The sequence below is a fragment of the Palaemon carinicauda genome, chromosome 28 (assembly GCF_036898095.1).
Source record: "Palaemon carinicauda isolate YSFRI2023 chromosome 28, ASM3689809v2, whole genome shotgun sequence".
Taxonomy (NCBI): Eukaryota; Metazoa; Arthropoda; class Malacostraca; order Decapoda; family Palaemonidae; genus Palaemon; species Palaemon carinicauda.
The window spans coordinates 43,095,920-43,117,067 of record NC_090752.1 but is presented as its reverse complement, the minus strand read 5'-3'; the positions used below and the strand labels follow the sequence as shown (position 1 = coordinate 43,117,067).

The window sequence follows — 21,148 nt, the reverse complement described above, 5'->3', positions numbered from 1 at the left end:
TTATTTATTTAAATTTGCCGTAGTAAAGTGTCTTAAGGGTATTAGTGAAAATGTATCTTACAAACATAAACTCTCTTGACTTGTTATGCTTGCCAATGGTGGACTTGTTCGCTCAATTCAACTTCTCAATCTGCAGAAAGCTTGAAGGCTATACACAAGTTGTGCAAAGGTATAAATCACATATAGAAGAATCTATTTAGAAAGAAATATCCTATTTTGGTATTAGTTATATTTCTGCTGCCAGTTTCCTAAACTGGTCTTCTTCAATTGCCTTAAGAAGTACCACTCCTTCAATGATACATCAACTTAGATCAAGGTTGGCTATCACCAGTGCACCCTGTTGTCACTCCTAACACTTTTACTTGATCCACAAGTTTATCTTCTGTTTCTGTTGTCCAAAGAAGAGAGGATTCCGCTCTACAATTACCATTGCTGCTGAAACAGAATGATCTAATCTATGATCAGAGCAGTACTTTTAGCTGCCTTACCCATAGAGATTAACTAAATCAGTTTCCCTTATTTCTTATGTGTGGTTTTACTTGTAGCCAAACTAGAACCACTTCACTGCCATCTTAACCCTTTTACCCCCAAAGGACGTACTGGTACGTTTCAAAAAAGCCATCCCTTTACCCCCATGGACGTACCGGTACGTCCTTGCAAAAAAATGCTATAAAAATTTCTTTTTTCATATTTTTGATAATTTTCTGAAAAAATTAAGGCATTTTACAAGAGAATGAGACCAACCTGACCTCTCTATGACAAAAATTAAGGCTGTTAGAGCAATTTTAAAAAAATATACTGCAAAATGTGCTGGGAAAAAGATAACCCTGGAGGTTAAGGGTTGGAAATTTCCAAATAGCCTGGGGGTTAAAGGGTTTAAGAATCAGAGTCAGTGGTGTAGTCATATACAGTAGGAAATAGCTCTTCTTCCCACAGAAATTTTATGTTTGGGACATTGTGCAACAAAATAAAAGGCTACTATGAAATAATGGACTTGTTTGTGAAAGTATTTATCAATCTTTTTGAATTTTACTTTTTCCCTTTTCATATCCTATATAAGTTTTTTCTTTTGGAATTAGGAATGGTTTGTATAATGAATAGATTACAAATTAGTTATTATTTGGGTAAATTGTGCTCTTGTAGTGAACATTATATCATGCAGATCTTAGTAAGAATTTTACCATTTGCTCATGCCACTACTGTACAGTACTGCATGTTTTGAAGATGATGTGTTAGTTAATTTTGTTAACAAAGTGGCCTTTTTAAATTTAAATTTTTTTTTTAATAGACTTTTGAGAAATAATTTAGTTTCAGCTTTGATGGTTATTGCATGTTTATGATTTTGAAAGTTTTTATTTGTTGCACTAGATATAAAGTAGGTGAAAAGCCAGTGAAGGAATCAGAGTAAGTTCTAATCCTTACAAATTTTATTCAGCGTGCAGCTGATATACCAGTCTCAGTTTTTCAACTTGAAAATGTATGTGCAAGTTATTGCTGAATTATAAGATTTAGATTTTATGGACTGAAAATTGTAAGCATCAGCATAATTTGTTCCTACGCATATACAAACCTTTTGTTTTTTAAATAAGGATGTCTTCAGCTGTGCTGGAACAGCCATTGAATCGCTAACAAGGTAGTAGGTTTACGACAGGTAGCACAAGGTGGCAAGCCCTGCCTACCCACTTGTAACATAAAGCCCATTTTTGTCTTTGTCCACAAAAGATGCAGGTGTTCCATTGTGCTTCTCTCTCGACTGTTGGATCTTTTCTCACAATTGTTTCTAATGAGTGCTGATTTTATTATTATTTTCGAGAGCCCTTTCACTTTTAAGCAGAATCACACCAAAGGATAAGAGTGGAATGAAATTAATTTCCTTCTAATGAGGATACAACCTTGGAAACCCTATGTGTTGTGTATCTTTCTGAAAGGGTGACTCTAAGCAGCAACTCCCTTTGAGTTGTGTTCTTGCTCTTATGATAAGAGAGATGATGAACTAAGATGGTAACTCATTTTGCTTCACTCTAGTTTTTCTGTCTCGGGAGGAAATTACCCATCATGGAGTGAGTTTCGCCTTGGCTGCATGCCCGTTAATGAAAATATTTCTTTGAAGGGGTCACCTGATGCCGATATTGTTCCCCGTATGGTGATTCCTGTGTTGCATTGTCATTGAGAGTTTCCAGTGCGCATTGTGACAAAGCCCACAGTATAGTGCTTTGTGTTGTGGCGGAGGAAGGTATGTTACCTCCATTTCAGAGGGAGCTCTTGCGGCTTCATTCTCAGAGAGAACTCAGACATTATTGTCGCCCAGACCATGAATTCTCTATGAAGGAAAAATGACTGGCATGGGAATGGAGAGGAAACCCTATCTCTAACTAATCTCCAATCTCTTCTCCCTCCTCCTTTCCCTTTGTCAGACAATTCTTCTTTGAGAAGACAATGACGAGGAAGATACAGTAGTTGCAGGGGAAAGCATTCTCCTAAAGTTCCTAAAACTTAAAGCAATTGCTCTCCTTCTTTGGGAGGGTGTGATAGTACTCACCTATTTGGTACCCTGAGGGTCAGTCAAGCAAGCATGAACTGGTGTTACAGTTAGCGCTTTTGACCAGGTGTAGGTGAACTGTCCTATTTGGACCGAACATCAACATGTAGGTCAGGGGATGGTGGGAGTGTATGCACACACCTTTCTCGTTCGTATTGCGACATGGAGGATTGTTCTTTACCCTTGTTCATGCTTTATCCTATATGAAACTTTCCCACCACCCATTACCTTCAGTTTTGTTTAGCAATAGTGAGCATAGTGTTACAGCCACCCATTTCATTAGTTGCAGGTGAACAGTTCTACCTGGACTGATCTACAGCAACGTATGGTAGGTTAATAGGGGTGTCGTTTACGCATCTGCCTCATGCTGATACTGAGCTCACTTGTTTACTGGTACCCTTGGTGTCGGTTAGGAATCGTGAGCCTGGTGTGCCAGCCACTGCTGTTTCATCAGGTGTAGGTTAATGGTTCTAACAAGACCGATCTCCAGCACCATTTGGTATACCGATATGGGTATTGTTTACAATATGGATATCATCTATGGTACTATTCATCCTTTTATGGAGAGTACAAACTGAAGCTCTCATGCCTGCTGGTACCTGTGGGGTCAATTAGTGATCATATGTTTGGGGTAACCATTATCGCTTTTCACTTTCAAGCCGCAACGAAATGTTCTCACTATCATAGGTGAAACTGGTGCAATAATGTCCACTTTTTGCACTAGTATCTGGTGATTGGTCCTTCTGGACAGAACACCAACTCCTAAGAGATTGAGGGTAAGGATATGATGCCGTTTGAAGTTATCCTCCTTGGCGTTTTCTTCTTCCTTCTAATACTGATAATTCTTCTCAGAGGAAGACTAATCATAAAAAGTCCTGTAAGACTCTTCATAAAGCCTCCTGTCTTTCATGCTGGGGTCCGAAGCAGGATGGCTGGCTTGAAAGAAGGGTGAGGAATGTGAATGCACTCGTTCTGAGAGGAGGGTATAATGGGGAAACCGTTCTTGTGAGAACTTAATAGCAGATCCTCGAATGGAAGAGGATCTGCAGGTGTTACTACAGTATGTTGGCACACTGCCTGTTAGAGTCCTTTGGAAAGTAAATACATTTATAATAATGCAGTACTAACCTGAGTACCTCCTCAGATCTGTATATTTAGGATTCATATACTTTTCATCCACTAACCAACCCACTTTGAGGTGTAAGATGTGTCTCCCATGGGCAGAAAGGGGAGGGAATACAACTTACGAATGTTCATGTTGTGCCACTCTCTTAAAACCGTGCGAATCCCTAGCAGTCCATCTAGTGTAGCTCTACTGAGAGATCAAACTAGGGAAAGAGCTACTAAAAAAATGAGAAATAGATCGGTGAAAACAAGCACAGGTCAAAAACATTCTGAAGTCGTAACATCTGTTGCGTGTAAACTTTCTGGAGCTGCTTGTCTCTGGGTGTTGATCCAACGTTTGCTCTGTTGGAGCAAGAGTGGCAGTGGCTGGAAAGATCGTAATTAAGGGTTGTTTAAGAAGAAAAGTCAATAGTGCTCAACTATTGTAATTTCTTTGTCCTTGTGTAAGGGCCGTTTAACTCTAGGAGTATTCATCAAACATCCAACTGGATGGTCTTTAAAGACTACATACTTAAACAAAATAAAACACTCCTGTTTTCTTTCGTTTGATCCTTATTAACTGACATCTACTTCCCTGATACAGCTAACTTTTGATATATAAACAATAGTTCATTCAAAAGAAATCTCCATGCATAAAGCTTTCAAGAAAACTGGATGCGAGTGAGGAAATGTATAAAAGGTAATACGATCCAGAGTCGGATAGATCTCGTGATGCGTAATGTTAGGCGAACGTTCACTTTACCGTTGGACTAGTATGTCCTATTGTTTCTAAACTCTGGGAAGGCTACTGTCTTACATGAGCATGTATGAATTCTTGTTGCTTTCACTAAGATAGAGTTGAATGCACGATTGTAATCGTGTATTCAGTAAAAGAGAAGATACAAATCTAAAACCATTTGGCAGACACTGGCTCTGCCTAACTTTATACAGGTAGTCGTTGATTTACGACCTATGCGACTTACAACTGTTCGACTTTGCAACCAATTTTTTCACTGTGATGACGTTGCAAGTATGTTGGAAACAGTACAGTATTAGGACAAATATTTCATTGGTAATAATCTATTTTCTTGTATAAAAGTGAACTAACCTCTATCTTGGTAAGTTAGTATTATCTTTTATTGATAATATACAGTATCCATTTTTAGTAAAAATACATTAAGAAAAGTTTTAACATCTTTCAAGTTCATATAGGTCTGGTGATCTCATATTTCCAGCAGAAACCGAGCGGGTATCGTGCGATTTCCTTCCAATAGGCTAACCATTAGTATTAGTATTCCATTAATCGAGAAATGGAGTAACAATACAAGTATTTCGCAGGTCTGTATCAGTTGTTTTGAGTACGTACTGTTTTTTGGCATCCTGACATCTAAGGTCACTGAGACCGATTTCATCTCTGATAAATCGAAATTTATCTAATGAAAGTACACTAAGTGGACAAATATTTCCTTAGAAATATTTTTTTTTACAATATAAACATTTAATACTTTTGCTTTGTAAGTTGGTATTTTCTTTCATTTCTTGCAAGAAAAAAGAAAAGGGATTTACATATTTTGCAAGTCATTCTTTGTCGAGTTCATGTCACATACTGTGACATCGTATTTCTGGTGGAAGACGAGCTGGAAAACTGAAAGATTTCCTTTCGGTGCGTTACCGAGTAATCTTATTACTGTATTCCCATCGTTGAAACATTGAGTAACGATATGAAGTTTTGCAGTGGTCCGTATCAGTTATGAGAATAGTACTATTTAATGTAAATTTAAGAAAAAAAGCTTGATGGCGTCCTATTTCTGGCGAAGGCGAGTAGCAAATCAAGTGATTTCCTTTCGATGTGTTATCAAGTAATGATGCAAAAAAAATTGCTAATGTCTAAAGAAATATGATTTTATAGTGAATTAAAAATCAAAATAAAACTATATCTTCTAACATATTGGTGCTGATGTAATATTCATTATGAAGATATTTTGAATTGAATAAGTTAAAGAGAAATTATTTAGACGATATGTACTCCTTCCTATATGTGCTTATAATATGAGAGAGAGAGAGAGAGAGAGAGAGAGAGAGAGAGAGAGAGAGAGAGAGAGAGAGAGAGAGAGAGAGAGAGAGAGAGAGCCTTATTGCCTTATTCTATGTTTGGGTTCCCCTAGGTCCCTCACATACAGAGAGAGAGAGAGAGAGAGAGAGAGAGAGAGAGAGAGAGAGAGAGAGAGAGAGAGAGAGAGAGAGAGAGAGAGTGAGTGAGTGAGTGAGTGAGTGAGTGAGTGAGTGAGTGAGTGAGTGAGTGAAATTATTTAAACGATGCTCATACCTTGCATTATCATGTTCAGATGCAGCAATCCCAGGTCAAAAAGTTTCAGTCAGTTGAAGGGACTTCACCACTTAAGAAGTGAATTTTCATTGTAAAGAGCAAAGGGTTTGCCTTAGTTTCGGAACAAGAACGAATTTGGAAGTAATTTGTATTTTTTCTTATTATGCAAACCCTAAACTGTTACTCATACTTAACCAGCCATCACTTACTGCCAGAGAAAGTCCCGTCTGCGATCAAAGTGAAGAAGGTACTGTATAAGTCAGCGCGATGGGTGGTACCTCTCCCGCTACCACTACTAACAACCGAAACAGTCGTGGAGACCTTGTTAAAATATTTTTGGACATTTGCAACCTTGGGCTAACATCTGTATTCATAGTAAAGACCTCTGGTTGGTAGAGTTGGGGAAATTACAGTACAAATTACTTTCAAATTTGTCACGATTAGCTGTCAGGATGTTGTTAGAGTAAAATTTATCACTCGTATATGGGATCAGAAAGGATGAATTGTTCAGGGGAGATAAGAACCCATTTTGGTTCTTGGAGACTTTTATCCCACCAATGAGTGTCTACCTGTTTTGAAGGACGAAAGGTTTCTAATTGCATAAGAACAAATAACTAATTTTAAAAATTAGTGTTTTTTTCTAGCCTTCATGCGAATTAAATTTCGTAATCAACCACCCCTCTTTAGGAAAACAGTGGCTAATCTATGACAGGCACGTGGGCATGGCTTTCCCCTTAGGCTACTTGTCAGTACCAATTACAGTACCTACTTAATGATTCAATAGCACTTCAGTGCCGCTGAAGACATATCCTTATTTTAAAGGAATTAGGTTTTTATTGCAAGGTAAAATCCAAATTACTTTTAGAATTTGGTATATTCTGAAGTCTGATGAGCCTGTTTCATGATAAACTATCTTATGCAAAAGTGAATTGTTGTGGTGTACTTTTGCTGCATCAGCTCTGCAATAAGATATATAGTGTCCTTAAATTTGTCTCTTTTGAATAAGTTTAAAACAGCTAATCCCAGCTGGTGATATAGTTGATGCATTTTGGTGTTCCTTTTACAGTATTTTGAAATTAAGCATGACTTCTTACTACTACATATCTGTGAAATTAACGACTGATGCTGCAGTATATTTGATGCCCTTTTAAGTGTGTTTTGAAATGTTAATGGTACCTTTTTTTCGGGTTATGTTCTTATTATGTAGCATACTTTACTTGGAGCTATGGAAGGTATTTGTGTCTTGGTTTGTCACAGCTTAATGAACTTTTGGGGGAACATATATATAATTTTACAGTATTTTTCATCATTGAATGCGAAATTTCATACAGATTCATTTAAGTTTTGTGTATTGCAGTTTTTTACTGTGCCAAGGGCTCACGCTTTTAATTTTTGGTTAATTCGTTGTACTAATTTAAATTGTACATAGTGTGATTGTCCCCTGTTTATTAAAATTTTTGTTTTGAGTTGTTGAAAAAGGAATTTAATAAGATATTTTCAAGCAGCTGTTGTCACTGGTTAAGAATCAGGTTAAGCACTCCAGTGCCAGTGGTCAAGAATTGCTTAATATTTTAAGATAATGTGAAAGTGATATCCAGACTGTTGTTAACAAGGGAAAATTATCTAAGACAATAAATTATGCTGAAATTTTAATTTATGCCTTAAATTTTACAAACATTGATTTAGAATTTAGCAATTCCAAGTTTAATTACATGGTATATAAATATATTTGATTGTAATCAATGGATAAATGCCTCCAGAAGTATAGTTTGATATGTAAGTTCAACTTGATTTTACACTCTTTATGTAACATTAGATGAAAGGTCTGTACTGAGATTACAGGTCCAATGATATTGCTTTCAGCTCTCCTTACTGAGCTAAATATTTAATCAGCATTTTATTTAAAGTACTTATTAATATTTAAAATGTTTCAGCGCTGTACATAATGTTTATGCAAAATCTAATTAAGTGCATTGCAGTAAACATTGATGATATATTTCCAGGATATTCAGTAAGATACTAAATACAAAGGTATTTCTAATTTGTTTTTGTTTTTCACTTGGCATTCTAAGCATCACTTTTAAGTACCTGTTCCATGTCCCTTATTTGATTATCCATTTATTTATTGCTTTTTCCATATTATTTCGTAGCATGTGCGTCATTTGCTCAGCACACATAAATGTAACCTAAATGTGATCCCTCACTGGCTAAATTCCAAGCAAGTCTTGATATTTCTGTTTCAAAAGTTTTAAACTAGAGATATAGCATGATGAAGAGAAGGTCCTTGGCATTTTTTGTACCAGTCATTATTCCAGTGCTTCTGATGTTCCTTTTTCCATGTTCCCTGGCATTATGGAAGAACAGGAGGAGCTGTGGGTAAGGTTTCCTCCATCATATGTAATTTTTTTTTTTAGTTTTGCTAACAAACGGCTTCAGTAACCACCATAACAAATGGCGTTAATTACCATAGCTAATAGCTTTAGTAGCCACCTTGCACACTTATGTGAAAGCTTGTGTATATGGCTGTATGCAGTAAGTGTATCTGATTCAAGTGAATCCTTCAAGAGTTTTGCACTCGGATGTTTTGGTTTTTGGCACAGTATTATAAAGTGTTCATAAAATTGTTAAAATGACACCAGCACTTTTTGTTAGATGTACTCACAGTACAGCATATGACTTTTATGGTAAATTTTGAACACCTCAGGAATACCATTATAAAGTTCACTTGATTCCAGAATATTCAACAGCCTTAATTCCTTTTGAGGGTTAACATTGACTACCCAACTGAAGTTTTAAGTTCCATACACTTTTCAAAATATGTGAAAGACTTCCTTTAATTTTTTTGTGATCCGAATTATACTGACAAGGGAAATAAATACTATATAATCTTATGAGTGAACCTGACAGGTAGCTTGTGCTAAAATCTATAAAAAGAAAAGTAAACAGTGCAGGGAGTGGATTTTTCCATGGGTATGGCAGACAGTTGGTGTTGTAATGTAATGTCTCAGGAAGACAAAGGACATCCGAGGCAGTGGAATTAAAAGTTAGGTAAACCCACTTTAAAATACAAATTTAGCATAGAGGATATTAAGGGAAATTACCTTTGAGGGCACTTGGATGTGCATGAGATACATTTAGATCTTTGTTTTACATATATATACCTTATTGAAATACCTTATTGTTATTGTTCTGTTCCTGAATGACAAAAATGTACTATTGTATATTCTCATTAATTTTCAGCAAAAGTAGGAATACATTTTATGATAAATTTTGGTTGAAGAATGGTCCAGATAGAAATAGGATATCAGGTTTAGTCTGGTAGTCCCATTTAACAGGTCTATGTACAGTATTGTGAATTCCTCATTGTCTTAACTTCTCCATTCCCTTTCTTTATATGCTCTCCACAGAAAACCTTAGTATATAAAACAGAATAGAGTGAAAAAGAAGTTCTCATTCCCCCTGATGATTTACACTCATTCTAGTAAGAAGATTGGCCATTGCCTAGCCACATTGGTGCACAGGAATATAGAATTGACCTTGGTCTTTGGTGTGTGACTTTTAAGATAGATTTTCTCTTTAGTTATCTCTTGGGCTTCTAGGCTTTCAGTGGGAAATATATCTCAGAAAAGGAAATAATAAACTGAAAATTTAAGAGAATATTGTTACCATTACGGCATTACCATACTGAAGGAAAAAGTTATGAATATCTCATAATAGAAATATAAAAGAAGTTTAAATGTGTTCTTTGCTGTATTGAAGAAGAGTTTAGATTGTATGAGGAATAGGTTTAGAAGGTTTCATACAATGTAACATAAAGAAAAGGCTGAAACAAGGAAAGCATTTCTGTAGGTAAGACAATGTAGCCTTGAATCAGCCTCTATCATAATAGCAACCCATGGCTAGTGTTTTAAGCTATTATTCATTGTATGAGTAGTATGATACAGTATTAGTCATTTGTCATTGTAGTTCTGATTGTATTGTTAATTTTTGGGAAGTTTCCTCTTGTCCCAAGATTGTAAAATTTACAGGGCATACATAATCCAAATAGAAATTATAGGAGAAAGTAACTCAACCAGTTGAAGAGATTTCAGATATTTATTCACATAGCAATGTTCTTTATTTCTACTAACCTTACCTGATATTCATAATGCTTCTCTCTCAAAGCTGTTTAAATGTGAATGCTTACCTAAAAACGAGAGAATTTTCCATTTGCTTTGTAATAGCCGGCACCCTCTAGTGGATTATTGCATTTATATAGTGGTGTATAGTAATACTTGCTGGTGGGTATGCCATATCTCTTTTGTCTTTTCAGTTTATAATCGTGTTCCTTTTTTAAGCATCGATATTACCCGAGCTCCAGATTGTGATTTTTTGTTTGTATGGGATTATTTAGTGACAGATTACTAGATGTTATGGATTTACCATGCATTCTTCTATAGGTTATTCATGGAATTTATTACTGGACAATAATGATCCTCTTTCTATTTGTGCCCCATGCTGGTGACAAAAGTGTTGTTTGAGTAACTGTTGGAAGGAATCTAGTTCACTAACAGTTGTTCTTAAGGAATTAACTTCTAGTTCTAAAGAAGCTCTAGAGAAGACTAGGCTACTTGATTACAGTGGGGAGGATGATGCTAATGCCACTCTGTATTACTAAACTTGCTGGGGTTGATAGCTTATCGCTGGTTTTAATGCTTGTGTAATCTAAGGAGACCAGCAAGCCTTCGGGTAAAGGCAGCATTGTTAGTACCAAGCTCGTTATAGAGTTGATAGTCTCCTTAAGCTTCTCTGTCTCAAATTACTTCAGGTCCTTTAAGTACGTATTGCAAAACCCTCACTTTTTGTGATCCGGCCAGCTCTATATAGTATGACCACCGGATTCCTAGATAGAAAACTGGGCTGACAGTTTAGATCCCAGTATCTCTCTGTTTGCTGAAGTAAGTACTTTTGACTAACCAATTTATGGTTAGTAGGTTGGCCAGGCCACCAGCCACCCATTGAGATAATACCACTAGAGAGTTATTTTGTCCTTTTGACTGGCCAGACAGTACTATATTGGTCCCCTCTCTCTGGTTACGGCTTATTTTTCCTTTCCCTACATGTACACAGAATAGTCTGGCCTATTCTTTACACATTCTCCTGTGCCCTCATACACTTCACAATACTGAGATTGCCAAATAATTCTTCTTCACAGAAGAGATTAATTACTGCACTTTAATTTTTCAGTGGCTACTTTTCTCTTGGTAAGGGCAGAAGAGACTTGTTAACTATAGTAAGCAGCTCCAAAATCAAAACATTGTTCTCTAGTCATGGGTAGTGTCATAGCCTCTGTACTGTGGTCTTCCTCTGTTTTGGGTTAGAATTTTCTTGCTTGATGGTACACTCGGGCTCACTATCCTATCTTTTTTTTTTTCTTTTTTTTTTTGGTGCGTCAGGCAGGCTGAAAAGAAGGGCCATGAAAGCCTGTTGGTTTATCAAGAGGTTTTTTCCTTATCTGTTTCTTTTTCTTTTCAAAACCATCTTTACTGTCCTTCATTCAGTTGAAGTGGCTATCCTGGAAGGTATTTAGCCTTGCATGGTGTATCTGCTCTGCTATGTTGACCAGTTTCTCTTGACTTTTTATCAATAGTCTATGGGTTTTATCAATCACTTTATTTGTATTCATGTACAGTATATAGTTTTTTTTATCATTATTGTTAATTTATTTTGTAAATATGATGCATCTTTTTTATTGCCATTAATTCTTATCCTGTCTCGACCAATATATCCTAGACTTAGTGTCGTCGACTGTATTGCAATATTCATGGTCTGCATGCATATTTTCAGGACCTTACAGTTGCGTCCTGATAGTATGATGTTCTTTTGTGCTCAGAAACTTTGGTTTCTAATATGTGGCACTCATCTGAGCTACTTATAACTGGTTTTATGAACCCAATAATTTTGAAACGGAATGTCATTCCTAGTTCCAGGGGATTGGCGATGTATATTAGGACTATGAGTACCCTGCTTCTCATAAGTCCTGTTATGAATATGGCTGTCATGAGATTCAGGTAAAACAACTGTGTGTCTTCGATCTACTGGAGTCCTGACATGGGTGATTCAATCTTTGACTGTCTTCTTACCATTATGGCTAAGATACAAGAAGATGATAGAAAGGCCTCTTTTGTTTTTGTTGGTGATTTCAATGCTCACTATAGGTAGTGGTTAAATTGTTTCTTCTACAGATCGCCATGATTTAAGAGCTTTGGACCTTGCCTCTGAATCAGACTGTGAGCAAATCATAAGTGAAGCTACTCAGGTCTAGTAACTGCTTGGACCTTGTATACACCGACTCCCCTGGCGTCATAATAAGTAAGTTTGCATCTCCTGTTGGGACATGTGATCATGCTTTGATTTCATTAGTATTGAAGTCTGAGCAACCTGTCCCTAATGTATCATACTCGTGAAAGATTTATATAAAATCTCAAGCCGAATGGAATGGCCTTTTGAGGGATTTTTGGCCTTGAATTAGTCACAATTGTGTTGATGCTGTTGTTCCTGTCAATGAGAATCTAGTTAACATAATTGATAGGCGTATCCCTTCTTGTGTGCTAAAGTACCGAGTGAAAGGCAAACCCTGGTTCAATGATGATTGTGGACATGCTTATTTGGAGAAGCAAGAGGCCTATCATCTGTGAAAGGGTAACCAATCAGATTTGACTTGAAATCACTATACTCATCTTGGAGCTTTTGCTCAAAGAGTTTATGCTTCAACTGAAAAGGAATAAAATTTAATCATAAAAGAAACCCTTTTTGGTACAGCTCAAGAACAGAAGTGGTGGGCTACCCATAAATCTGCACTCTTTGATGTGGATGCAACAGTTCCTCCTCTACTTAAACCAGATGGCTCAGTCGCTCACTGTCCAAAGGAAAAGGCAACCTTTTTAGATGATGTCTTTGACAGTAAGCATCGTAATGAGAAACTTGATCTTCCTCATTCCTGTTTACCTGAGGCTAAACTAACTAGTTTAGCTCTTTGGTTGAAGAAATTAAAGTTTTCTTGATGGACCTTGATGCTTATGGAGGTGTAGATCCAAATTGTATTTTTGTATTGTTTTTTTTTTTTTTTTATAAAGAATGCAGATTTATTAGCTCCAGAGTATCTGTTATTTTGTGCAAGCTAGAAAGAAGAGGAGCTTTTAGTATTTGTCGGAGAACTTGTAATGTTACTCCGTTATGTAAATATGTTTATGGTAGCTCAAGTCCAACTGATTACCGCCCAATATCCATAACCCATATTATCTAAAGTTTTTTAATGTCTTTTGGCAAAATGTCTAAATAGGTTTGCTGAAGGCAATTATCTGTTCCCTAGTTTGCAATTTGGTTTTCATAAAGGCTTTGGAGCATGTGATGCCCTTCTTACAATCTCCAATGCTGTACAGAAATCCTTCATTGTGGTCAGGAAGTTTGTATGATTGGTCTTGATTTTAGTCCTGCCCTTGTTTTCAAACTAAAACAGTGGGGAGTGGGTGGGCCTTTTCTTAGCATCATTATTGAAATTCTAAGTACAGTTATAGGTCGCAGAGAGGAGTTCTTGATGGGCACCATATTTAGTATATTATTACCTGCTGAGATACAACCCTAGTTGGAAAAACAGGATGCTATAAGCCCAAGGTTCCCAACAGGGAAAATAGCTCAGTGAGGAAAGGAAACGGAAAAATAAAATATTTTAAGAAGAGTAACAACATTGAAATAAATATTTTTATATAAACTATAAAAACTTTAACAAAACAAAAGGAAGCAAAATTAGATAAAAGTGTGTGCACGAGTGTACCCTCAAGCAAGAGAACTCTAACCCAAGACAGTGGAAGACCATGGTACAGAGGTTATGGCACTATCCAAGACTAGAGAACAATGGTTTGATTTTGGAGTGTCCTAGAAAAGCTGCTTAGCATAGCTAAAGTCTCTCTTCTACCCTTACCAAGAGGAAAGTAGCCACTGAACAATTACAGTGTAGTAGGTAACCCTTTGGGCGAAGAAAAATTTTTTGGTAATGTCAGTGTTGTCAGGTGTATGAGGACAGATGAGAATTTGTAAAGAATAGGCCAGACTATTCGGTGTATGTGTAGACAAAGGGAAAGTGAACTGTAACCAGAGAGAAGGATCCAATGTAGTACTGTCTGGCCAGTCAAAGACCCCATAACACTAGCGGTAGTATCTCAACGGGGGGGTTGGTGCCCTAGCCAACTTTCTACTTATAAAATGTGATATCTGGTGTTCCTCAGGGCAGTGTTCTTGGCCTATTACTTTTCATACTATAAACACATGACATGTGGTTTGGCCTAGAAAAAATAAGCACATTTGCAGATGGTGCTACTCTCTTTGCTTTGCATCAATTCCATCTCCTGAATATAGATCTGGGGTTGCTGAATCCCTTAATAGAGATCTAGCTAAGATTAGTGAAGGGTGCTAATTATGGGGCATAAAGCTGAATCTAACCAAAACTCAAATTATGATTGCAAGTAGGTCGAGGATAGTTGTTGTTCTACATCCTGACCTCAGCATTGATAATGTTTCTCTTACTTCGTATGACTTAAAACTTTTGTCATGATTACCGACAACAAATCTGCTTCTGAGAAATACATTAGGTCTGTGTCATCTTCAACTGCATAAAAAATTGGCATATTGAGAAAGTTGTGTAAGATTTTCGGTGGTCAATCTATTCTGAAGAAATTTTTAATTCTTTCATTATACCTCGTTTTGAGTATTGTGTTTCTGTCTGGTCTTTAGCTGTTGATTCTCATCTTAATTTGTTGGACAGGAATTTATGGTCTGTTAAATTTCTTATTCCTGATCAAGATATCAATTTCTGGCACCGTCGTTCAATTAGTATATTATGCATGTTTCATAAGATTTTTCATAATTCTGACCATCCTTTACATTCAGATCATCACGGACAGTACCATCCTGTTCCTAATACTAGGTATGCAGTTAATTCTAATAGTCGGGCATTCTCTATCATGATGCTCCATACTATATAGTATTCTAGAAGTTTTGTTCCAGCTATGACCTAGTTGTGGAATGGTCTTCCTAATTGGGTAGTTGAATTGGTAGAACTTCAAATGTTCAAACCTATGCAGATATTTTCCTGTTGAACAGGCTGACTCGAGTCTCTTTTTATAGTTTATATATGAAAGATCGGTTTTGATGTTTTTTTTCTGTTCTTAAAATATTTTATTTTAGTTGTTTACTACATTTTATATAGAATTTCATTTCCCTATTTCCTTTCCTCACTGGGTTATTTTTCCTTGTTAGAGCCATTGTGGTTATAGCATCCTGCTTTTCCAACTATGGTTGTTGCTTGGCTAGTAATAATGATAATAATAATGGAGCGTATTGTATGTTCCTGTGAAACAGGAAAGGTGGATTTTGAATAATTCTTTTCAACAGCAGCTGTATAAGGAGTGGATCATGTTTCGCATAGCAGTGAAATTCATGCTGTACCTGTCTAGATAGAACACCTATGGATGGGTCTATTGAGGCTTCTGCAGTGTTTGTAAATTTTTCTTGTAAAGCATAAGGAAGAACTGTCTGATTGGCAAAAGCACACACTATGCCTACTTCTTTTTTTTGAGTCTGATATTAGCTCAAAATAGGATTCATAATGTAACTCGGATGGCCTTCAGAATGCAAAATATGATCTCTCTCACAAAGGCCCTCCTATTCTCCCGGCAAAAACACACTTTTGCTTACTCCTCCTTTTTTCAGTCTAATATTAGATATAAATGTAATTTTTAAAAATATAAAGGACTTGTTTTGAGCTTTTGGAAAATCCTTTAAAGATCTCTAGACTAAATCTATTTAATTTTAGTTTTGGTCTTATTAGTGTGGTAAGAAAATGATTTTGTCTTTTACCTGTCTTAGACAAAAAAATTGTTTTAAGATGAAAAGTTTGCCTCTGTTTTTCCACATTCCCTCTTTGGAGGCAAAAGTTTGTAATATGTGCAAGAATAGATTTCTTTGTCTCGTGAAAGCTATTAAGCTTTGTTTTATCCATACAAAACTGAGACTACTAGGGCAAAGGTTCCTAATTTGTTTTGGATATTCCTGGGCATCCTCTGCAAGGCATTTTGAGTCGGTTCTTATTAAGAGTTTAAAGTAGCCCAGAATTTAAAGTTTTCTTAGGAGTCAGACCGTGCTTTGATGAATTGAGATACTACTGCGAGAGAGTTATAGGATCCTTTGACTGACCAAACAGTACTACATTGGACTCCTCTCTCTGGTTGCGGCTCATTTTTTCTTTGCCTATACATACACCGAATATTCTGGCCTATTCTTCACACTTTCTCCTCCATCCTCATACACCTGACAATAGAGATTACCAAACAATCCTTCTTTGCTCAAGGGGCTAACTACTTCATTGTAATTGTTCGCTGGCTACTCATTAGCTATGGTAAGCAGCTCTCCCAGGAGAAAGGGACTCCAAAATCAAACCATTGTTCACTAATCTTGGGTAGTGCCATAGCCTCTGTACCTTGGTCTTTTTTTTTTGTCTTGGGCTAGAATTCTCTTGCTTGAGGGTACACTTCGGCATGCTGTTCTATCTTATTTCTCTTCCTCCTCTTTTTTGAAGATTTTATAGGTTATATGTGAAATATCTAATATAATGTTTTTATTCTTGAAATATTTGATTTAAATTTTTCATTACTGCTCTTGAAGTTTATATATTTTCTTATTTCCTTTCCTCACTTTATTTTTTCTGGTTGGAGCCTTAGGGCTTATATTATCCTGCTTTTCCAACTTGGGTTATAGCTTAGCTTTTAATGATAATAATAATAATTATAATAATGATTATTATAATCATTATAATAATTATAATAATGATAGAAGCTCACAGATTTGATTAAATTCAAATGAAGGATTAGAAGATTAAGATTTCATAATATTAAAACGCAGCTACTTTTCTGAATTTCCCCTGGAATCTTTTTTTTAGAATAAGTTTTGGGAGCCCCATGTTTATAAAATTCCCCCTCTCACCTTCTCACTGATTAGTGATTTCAAGAGGTTTTTATACAACTTTTGACTTCATGATTGAAAAGGCAAAGGAGATAATATTGTACCTATGAGTAAGTATTGCCATACACCACCGTATGAACTCATACTCCACTATAAGGGCATGGCTATTATAAGGAAAGAAAATGGGGATTTTGTCAGTTTAAGGGTAGTTGTCAACAACTAACCATCTTCAAGAGAGAAGCATTATAAACTTTATGAACATCTGGTGAGTACATCATCTCCTATCATGCATTATTGATTTTATCATAGCACTTGAGAGATCACATAGAATATTTCTATAATTGTTTGCAGTGGCCAAAAATATTATGTCTTTGAGGCTTTGCACTATTTAATTATGTTCTTTGTATCTTTCATCGTAAAGGTAAGTAGATATAATCTTTAGAAATTCTTATAGTTTACTGTAACTTTAAATGCTTTAGAAGCAACTAACAGAGCTACAGACACTGTATGAAGTGTATATATGCATATAGTCTGATTTTAGTAGAGCTTTAAAAAAGCTTTAGACATACCTTTGGTATTTCTATGTACAAAATATTCTGTACTGAATGCCGTAAATTGATTTTTGTAGTGAAATGGGGAAGATGATCCCTTTGAAATATAGTTCCACAGTTCAGAATTTTATACAGTACCCACGTAGCAAGGCCGTAACTCTTTCAAAAAAGAGTAACATCATTCAGAATATTATACCCACGATGATTTTCCTTATCATTGCCACCATGAAATAGTTTTTACCCTTGTAGTAGGGAAATTAGTATTTGTCTGGATATTAGCACCATCATTTAGTTTTGTTTTAATCAACTCTGCTTGTTTGGGAGTAGGTCAAGGTTATTATTATTAGCTTTCTATAGAAGTCTCTGATGCAGAGAAATTTGGTGGTAAATTATGTTGTTTTGTAATTGTTTTGGTCTTGAGTATTTTGTAGAAAGATATCACATGCTGGCAATGTACAGTAAAGCTGCTACTATTTTGTACTTTTTAGTAAGAAGTCTAATTGATTGGTAGATGTATAAGGAAGTTTCATGTATGATTCATAATTATAAAGGGTGTAATGTTATAATTTGTTAAGTGAGACAGTTAAAATAAAATTCCATATGTGACATCACAACCCATTGGTCATATATCAGCCCTTATTTGCAGTCTCGAATATCCTTCTTCTCACAGTCTTTCTCTCTAGACTGAAGTATGACAGTCTAATACTGCATATGCCACTTGAAACCCTAAAGCTATATCAGCCTCTCATTTAATATTTATTCTTCAGTGATTTTAACACTGTCCTGAAATTCCATGCTTGTTTGCATGATTTGCATTTCCCAGAATAATTCCCATAGATTTCTCTTCATTGGCTAATTTGCTATTTTCTTCATCCATTTTCCTTATTTGTGATAAATAAGTGATTGAAGAGTAATTTTTGCACCTTGGCAGGTACTTTGTTACTGATGTTTTCCCCAGATTTTCTAGCTGCTTGGTTATAGCAAACTGTAAGCACAGAAGTTGTTTTTTTATTCTTAAGAATTATCCTTCTTTGCATCAGGGAAAATAGCCAAGTGAGCTTTTCAGCATTTTAAAGGTATTCTATAAAATTTTTACATTTTCTCAAGTTTTTAATGTGTGAATGGGTGGAATTATATTTATTTGGCAAGACCAGATATTACCTTTGTCACACTTAAGGTAGTGCAATCACTAACAGATAATATTTTTCATTTGTGGTAACTTGAGACAGATTTTTGGAATTGCTAGCATCTCTTTTGCACATGTATGGTAAGGGTGATTCTATACTGAAAATTAGGAAACTTCCCCAGTAAAAGCACCATGCTTTACTCTTTTTTACCCGACTTCTAACTATATCCAAATACTTTCCTGGTTCTTGAGATATATGCAAATACTCTACACTGATGTAGTCTTAATCGCTATTCAGAAAAAGACTTTGATGAAACAGAAAGACCTTCAATAGAAAACTAGTTTTTTTTTCATGCAAACCCATGAATATTTCAGCCGTATTTCCCAACTACAGACAGAAGTTTGGAAGCTGAATGGTACATACCTGTAATTTTATGTAGCATTGTGAAAATACATTACTCATTTAGTCAGTTAGACTGAAGAATGTGAGACTGGGGACATTTGATACTGCAGATGTGGGTACTGTAATTATTTGCTTGTGATGTCTATATGGAAAACAAAATTTCCTTAATAAAAACTGTTCAGTTACGTTGAAACCCCCAGAAGCCCATACTGAATAGAGGAATGATTAGAAAAAAAATTTAGGTATTAGTTTGAATATTTTTTTAGATTACTATTTTCAGTATATGATTTTCTGAGAGAATTTAAAAAAAGCTATGTTTCAAAAGTAGGACAGAAGTACGCACAGTAGTGTTTTGTTTTAATAAAAATGATGTTTAAGACCAAGACATCAATTTTATTGCAACTCTTCATGCAGGGAAACATGATTTCTACATGCAAGAACTTTTAAAAGTTTTTGTTTTTGTTTGTTATTGGAGATGACCTCCGTGTATTTTAGATGTAAAAATCTGGTACTGATTAAATTATCTTGGCTAAATTTTATGAGCATGCTAGAATAACTTAGTTCTTAGTTAAAGAATAGTTATCTCATATTTCATTAATCCATTACTAACTGCATAAGTTGATACAGGTTCTATTCTACATTCTTATACAAGATTCATGAGCATGTTAATTAGTAAGCAGCTGTTATTTTAAAAACATTTTCTTTAAAGATTTTGTAATATTTATTGAGTTTTTAAGCTTCTTTATGATTTTCCCCTTGGTACCTTGTAAATATATTTTGCCATATTGTCATACTGTGCTCAACATATTTTGTGCCAATGTTTATTCTAGGGTCTTTGGTTGTGTTTTGGGGGTCTTTTAAGATAAAACAAAAATATTGTTCTAAAATTAAACTTTATATTGTTTAAAAGTCAAAATACTTTTATTTGAGAACTTTATTAATCATTTAAAACTGTAACATTTTATTACAGGGTTACTATAAAATGTTCATGATGTAATGCTGAAAAGTGTAATATTTCCATATCGGACTGTGTGTAATCTACAGCATTCATTAGTCTTGTACAGCTGAATCCAAAAATTAATCATTTTTTTCTTCTCTTATAGCAACAAAAGGACAGTGACTTTGATGAGATGGAGAAGTGGTTGAATCAACAGGTATGTATTGAACAGTACTTACTGCTTTCTTTTTCATTTAACAAAGGTTCTAAATATTTAACCCTATTATCAACATTATTTAGTAGATTAACCAGACTGCTGTGTCTTATTATTCAAGGTGCAAATATAGTACAGTAATGAATTTATGGAAAGATTTTATGTGGCTGAGTTCATATATAAAGCATCTTTTCTCCAGTCTTAAATGTGAGCACATTTACTAGAAAAAAGTAAACTTACTGTACATTGAATTGGTTATGCTTCCAAATTATTCTAACAGAGTGAAGTTGTGCTAGATTACACTATTATTTTCACAAAATTCTATTTCAGTATTTTTGTATGTTGAATTATTTAAAGTGCGCTAAAGTTTGCTTCCCCCAGAGAGTGTCTGTCTACAACTCATAACTTAACTATAAATATCTGCTGTAAACTAAATTTGATAGGCTCTGTTACTTCGTACTGTCTCCATTTTCTCTCCTTGCACTCTCCAGATTGATCTTTAAATGATACCTCCTCACATGTGAAATTCAAGTAGCTGCATTGGTCGAGCTAGTAGAAATTTGATCTCAGGCTCTGTTTATAGTTTTGGGTTTGATCTTCACGTACTGATAACCCTCAGAATTTTCACCACTTCTTACAGAAAGAAAAACCTTAAATAATAGGAAAGAATGTACAATGTTGTACATCAAAACTGTAGGGCTTTACTGTAAAAAGTGGAGAAAAGTAAAATTTAGACATGACCCAACTCTAGTCCACTATAATTCTCCTTTTAACATTGAAAACTGGTCTTGGTTCTACGTATTAAAAAAAAAAAAAATAAAAAGATAAAAGAATATCAGTGTTATTGCTAGATAATTACCTCTTAAATACAGTGGTACCTCGGTATTCGACCATAATTCGTTCCTAAAAGGAGGTCGAATACCGATTCGTTCGAATACAGAATTGTTATTTCC

The 21,148-nt window shown here is 35.3% G+C and overlaps 1 protein-coding gene across 4 annotated transcripts in view; it reads left to right on the top strand.

Moving 5' to 3' along the window:
• The window catches only part of LOC137621530 (TOM1-like protein 2), an 89,642-nt gene that overhangs the window by 54,373 nt on the left and 14,121 nt on the right, over nt 1–21,148 (top strand). For 3 of the 4 annotated variants that reach the window (XM_068351890.1, XM_068351893.1, XM_068351891.1), the window contains exon 11: nt 20,148–20,198. In XM_068351890.1, the coding sequence (XP_068207991.1) occupies nt 20,148–20,198 (51 nt within the window). Of the gene's footprint in view, nt 1–7,972; nt 8,001–20,147; nt 20,199–21,148 lie in introns of those variants that run through there. The other variant, XM_068351894.1, reaches the window with a different exon arrangement.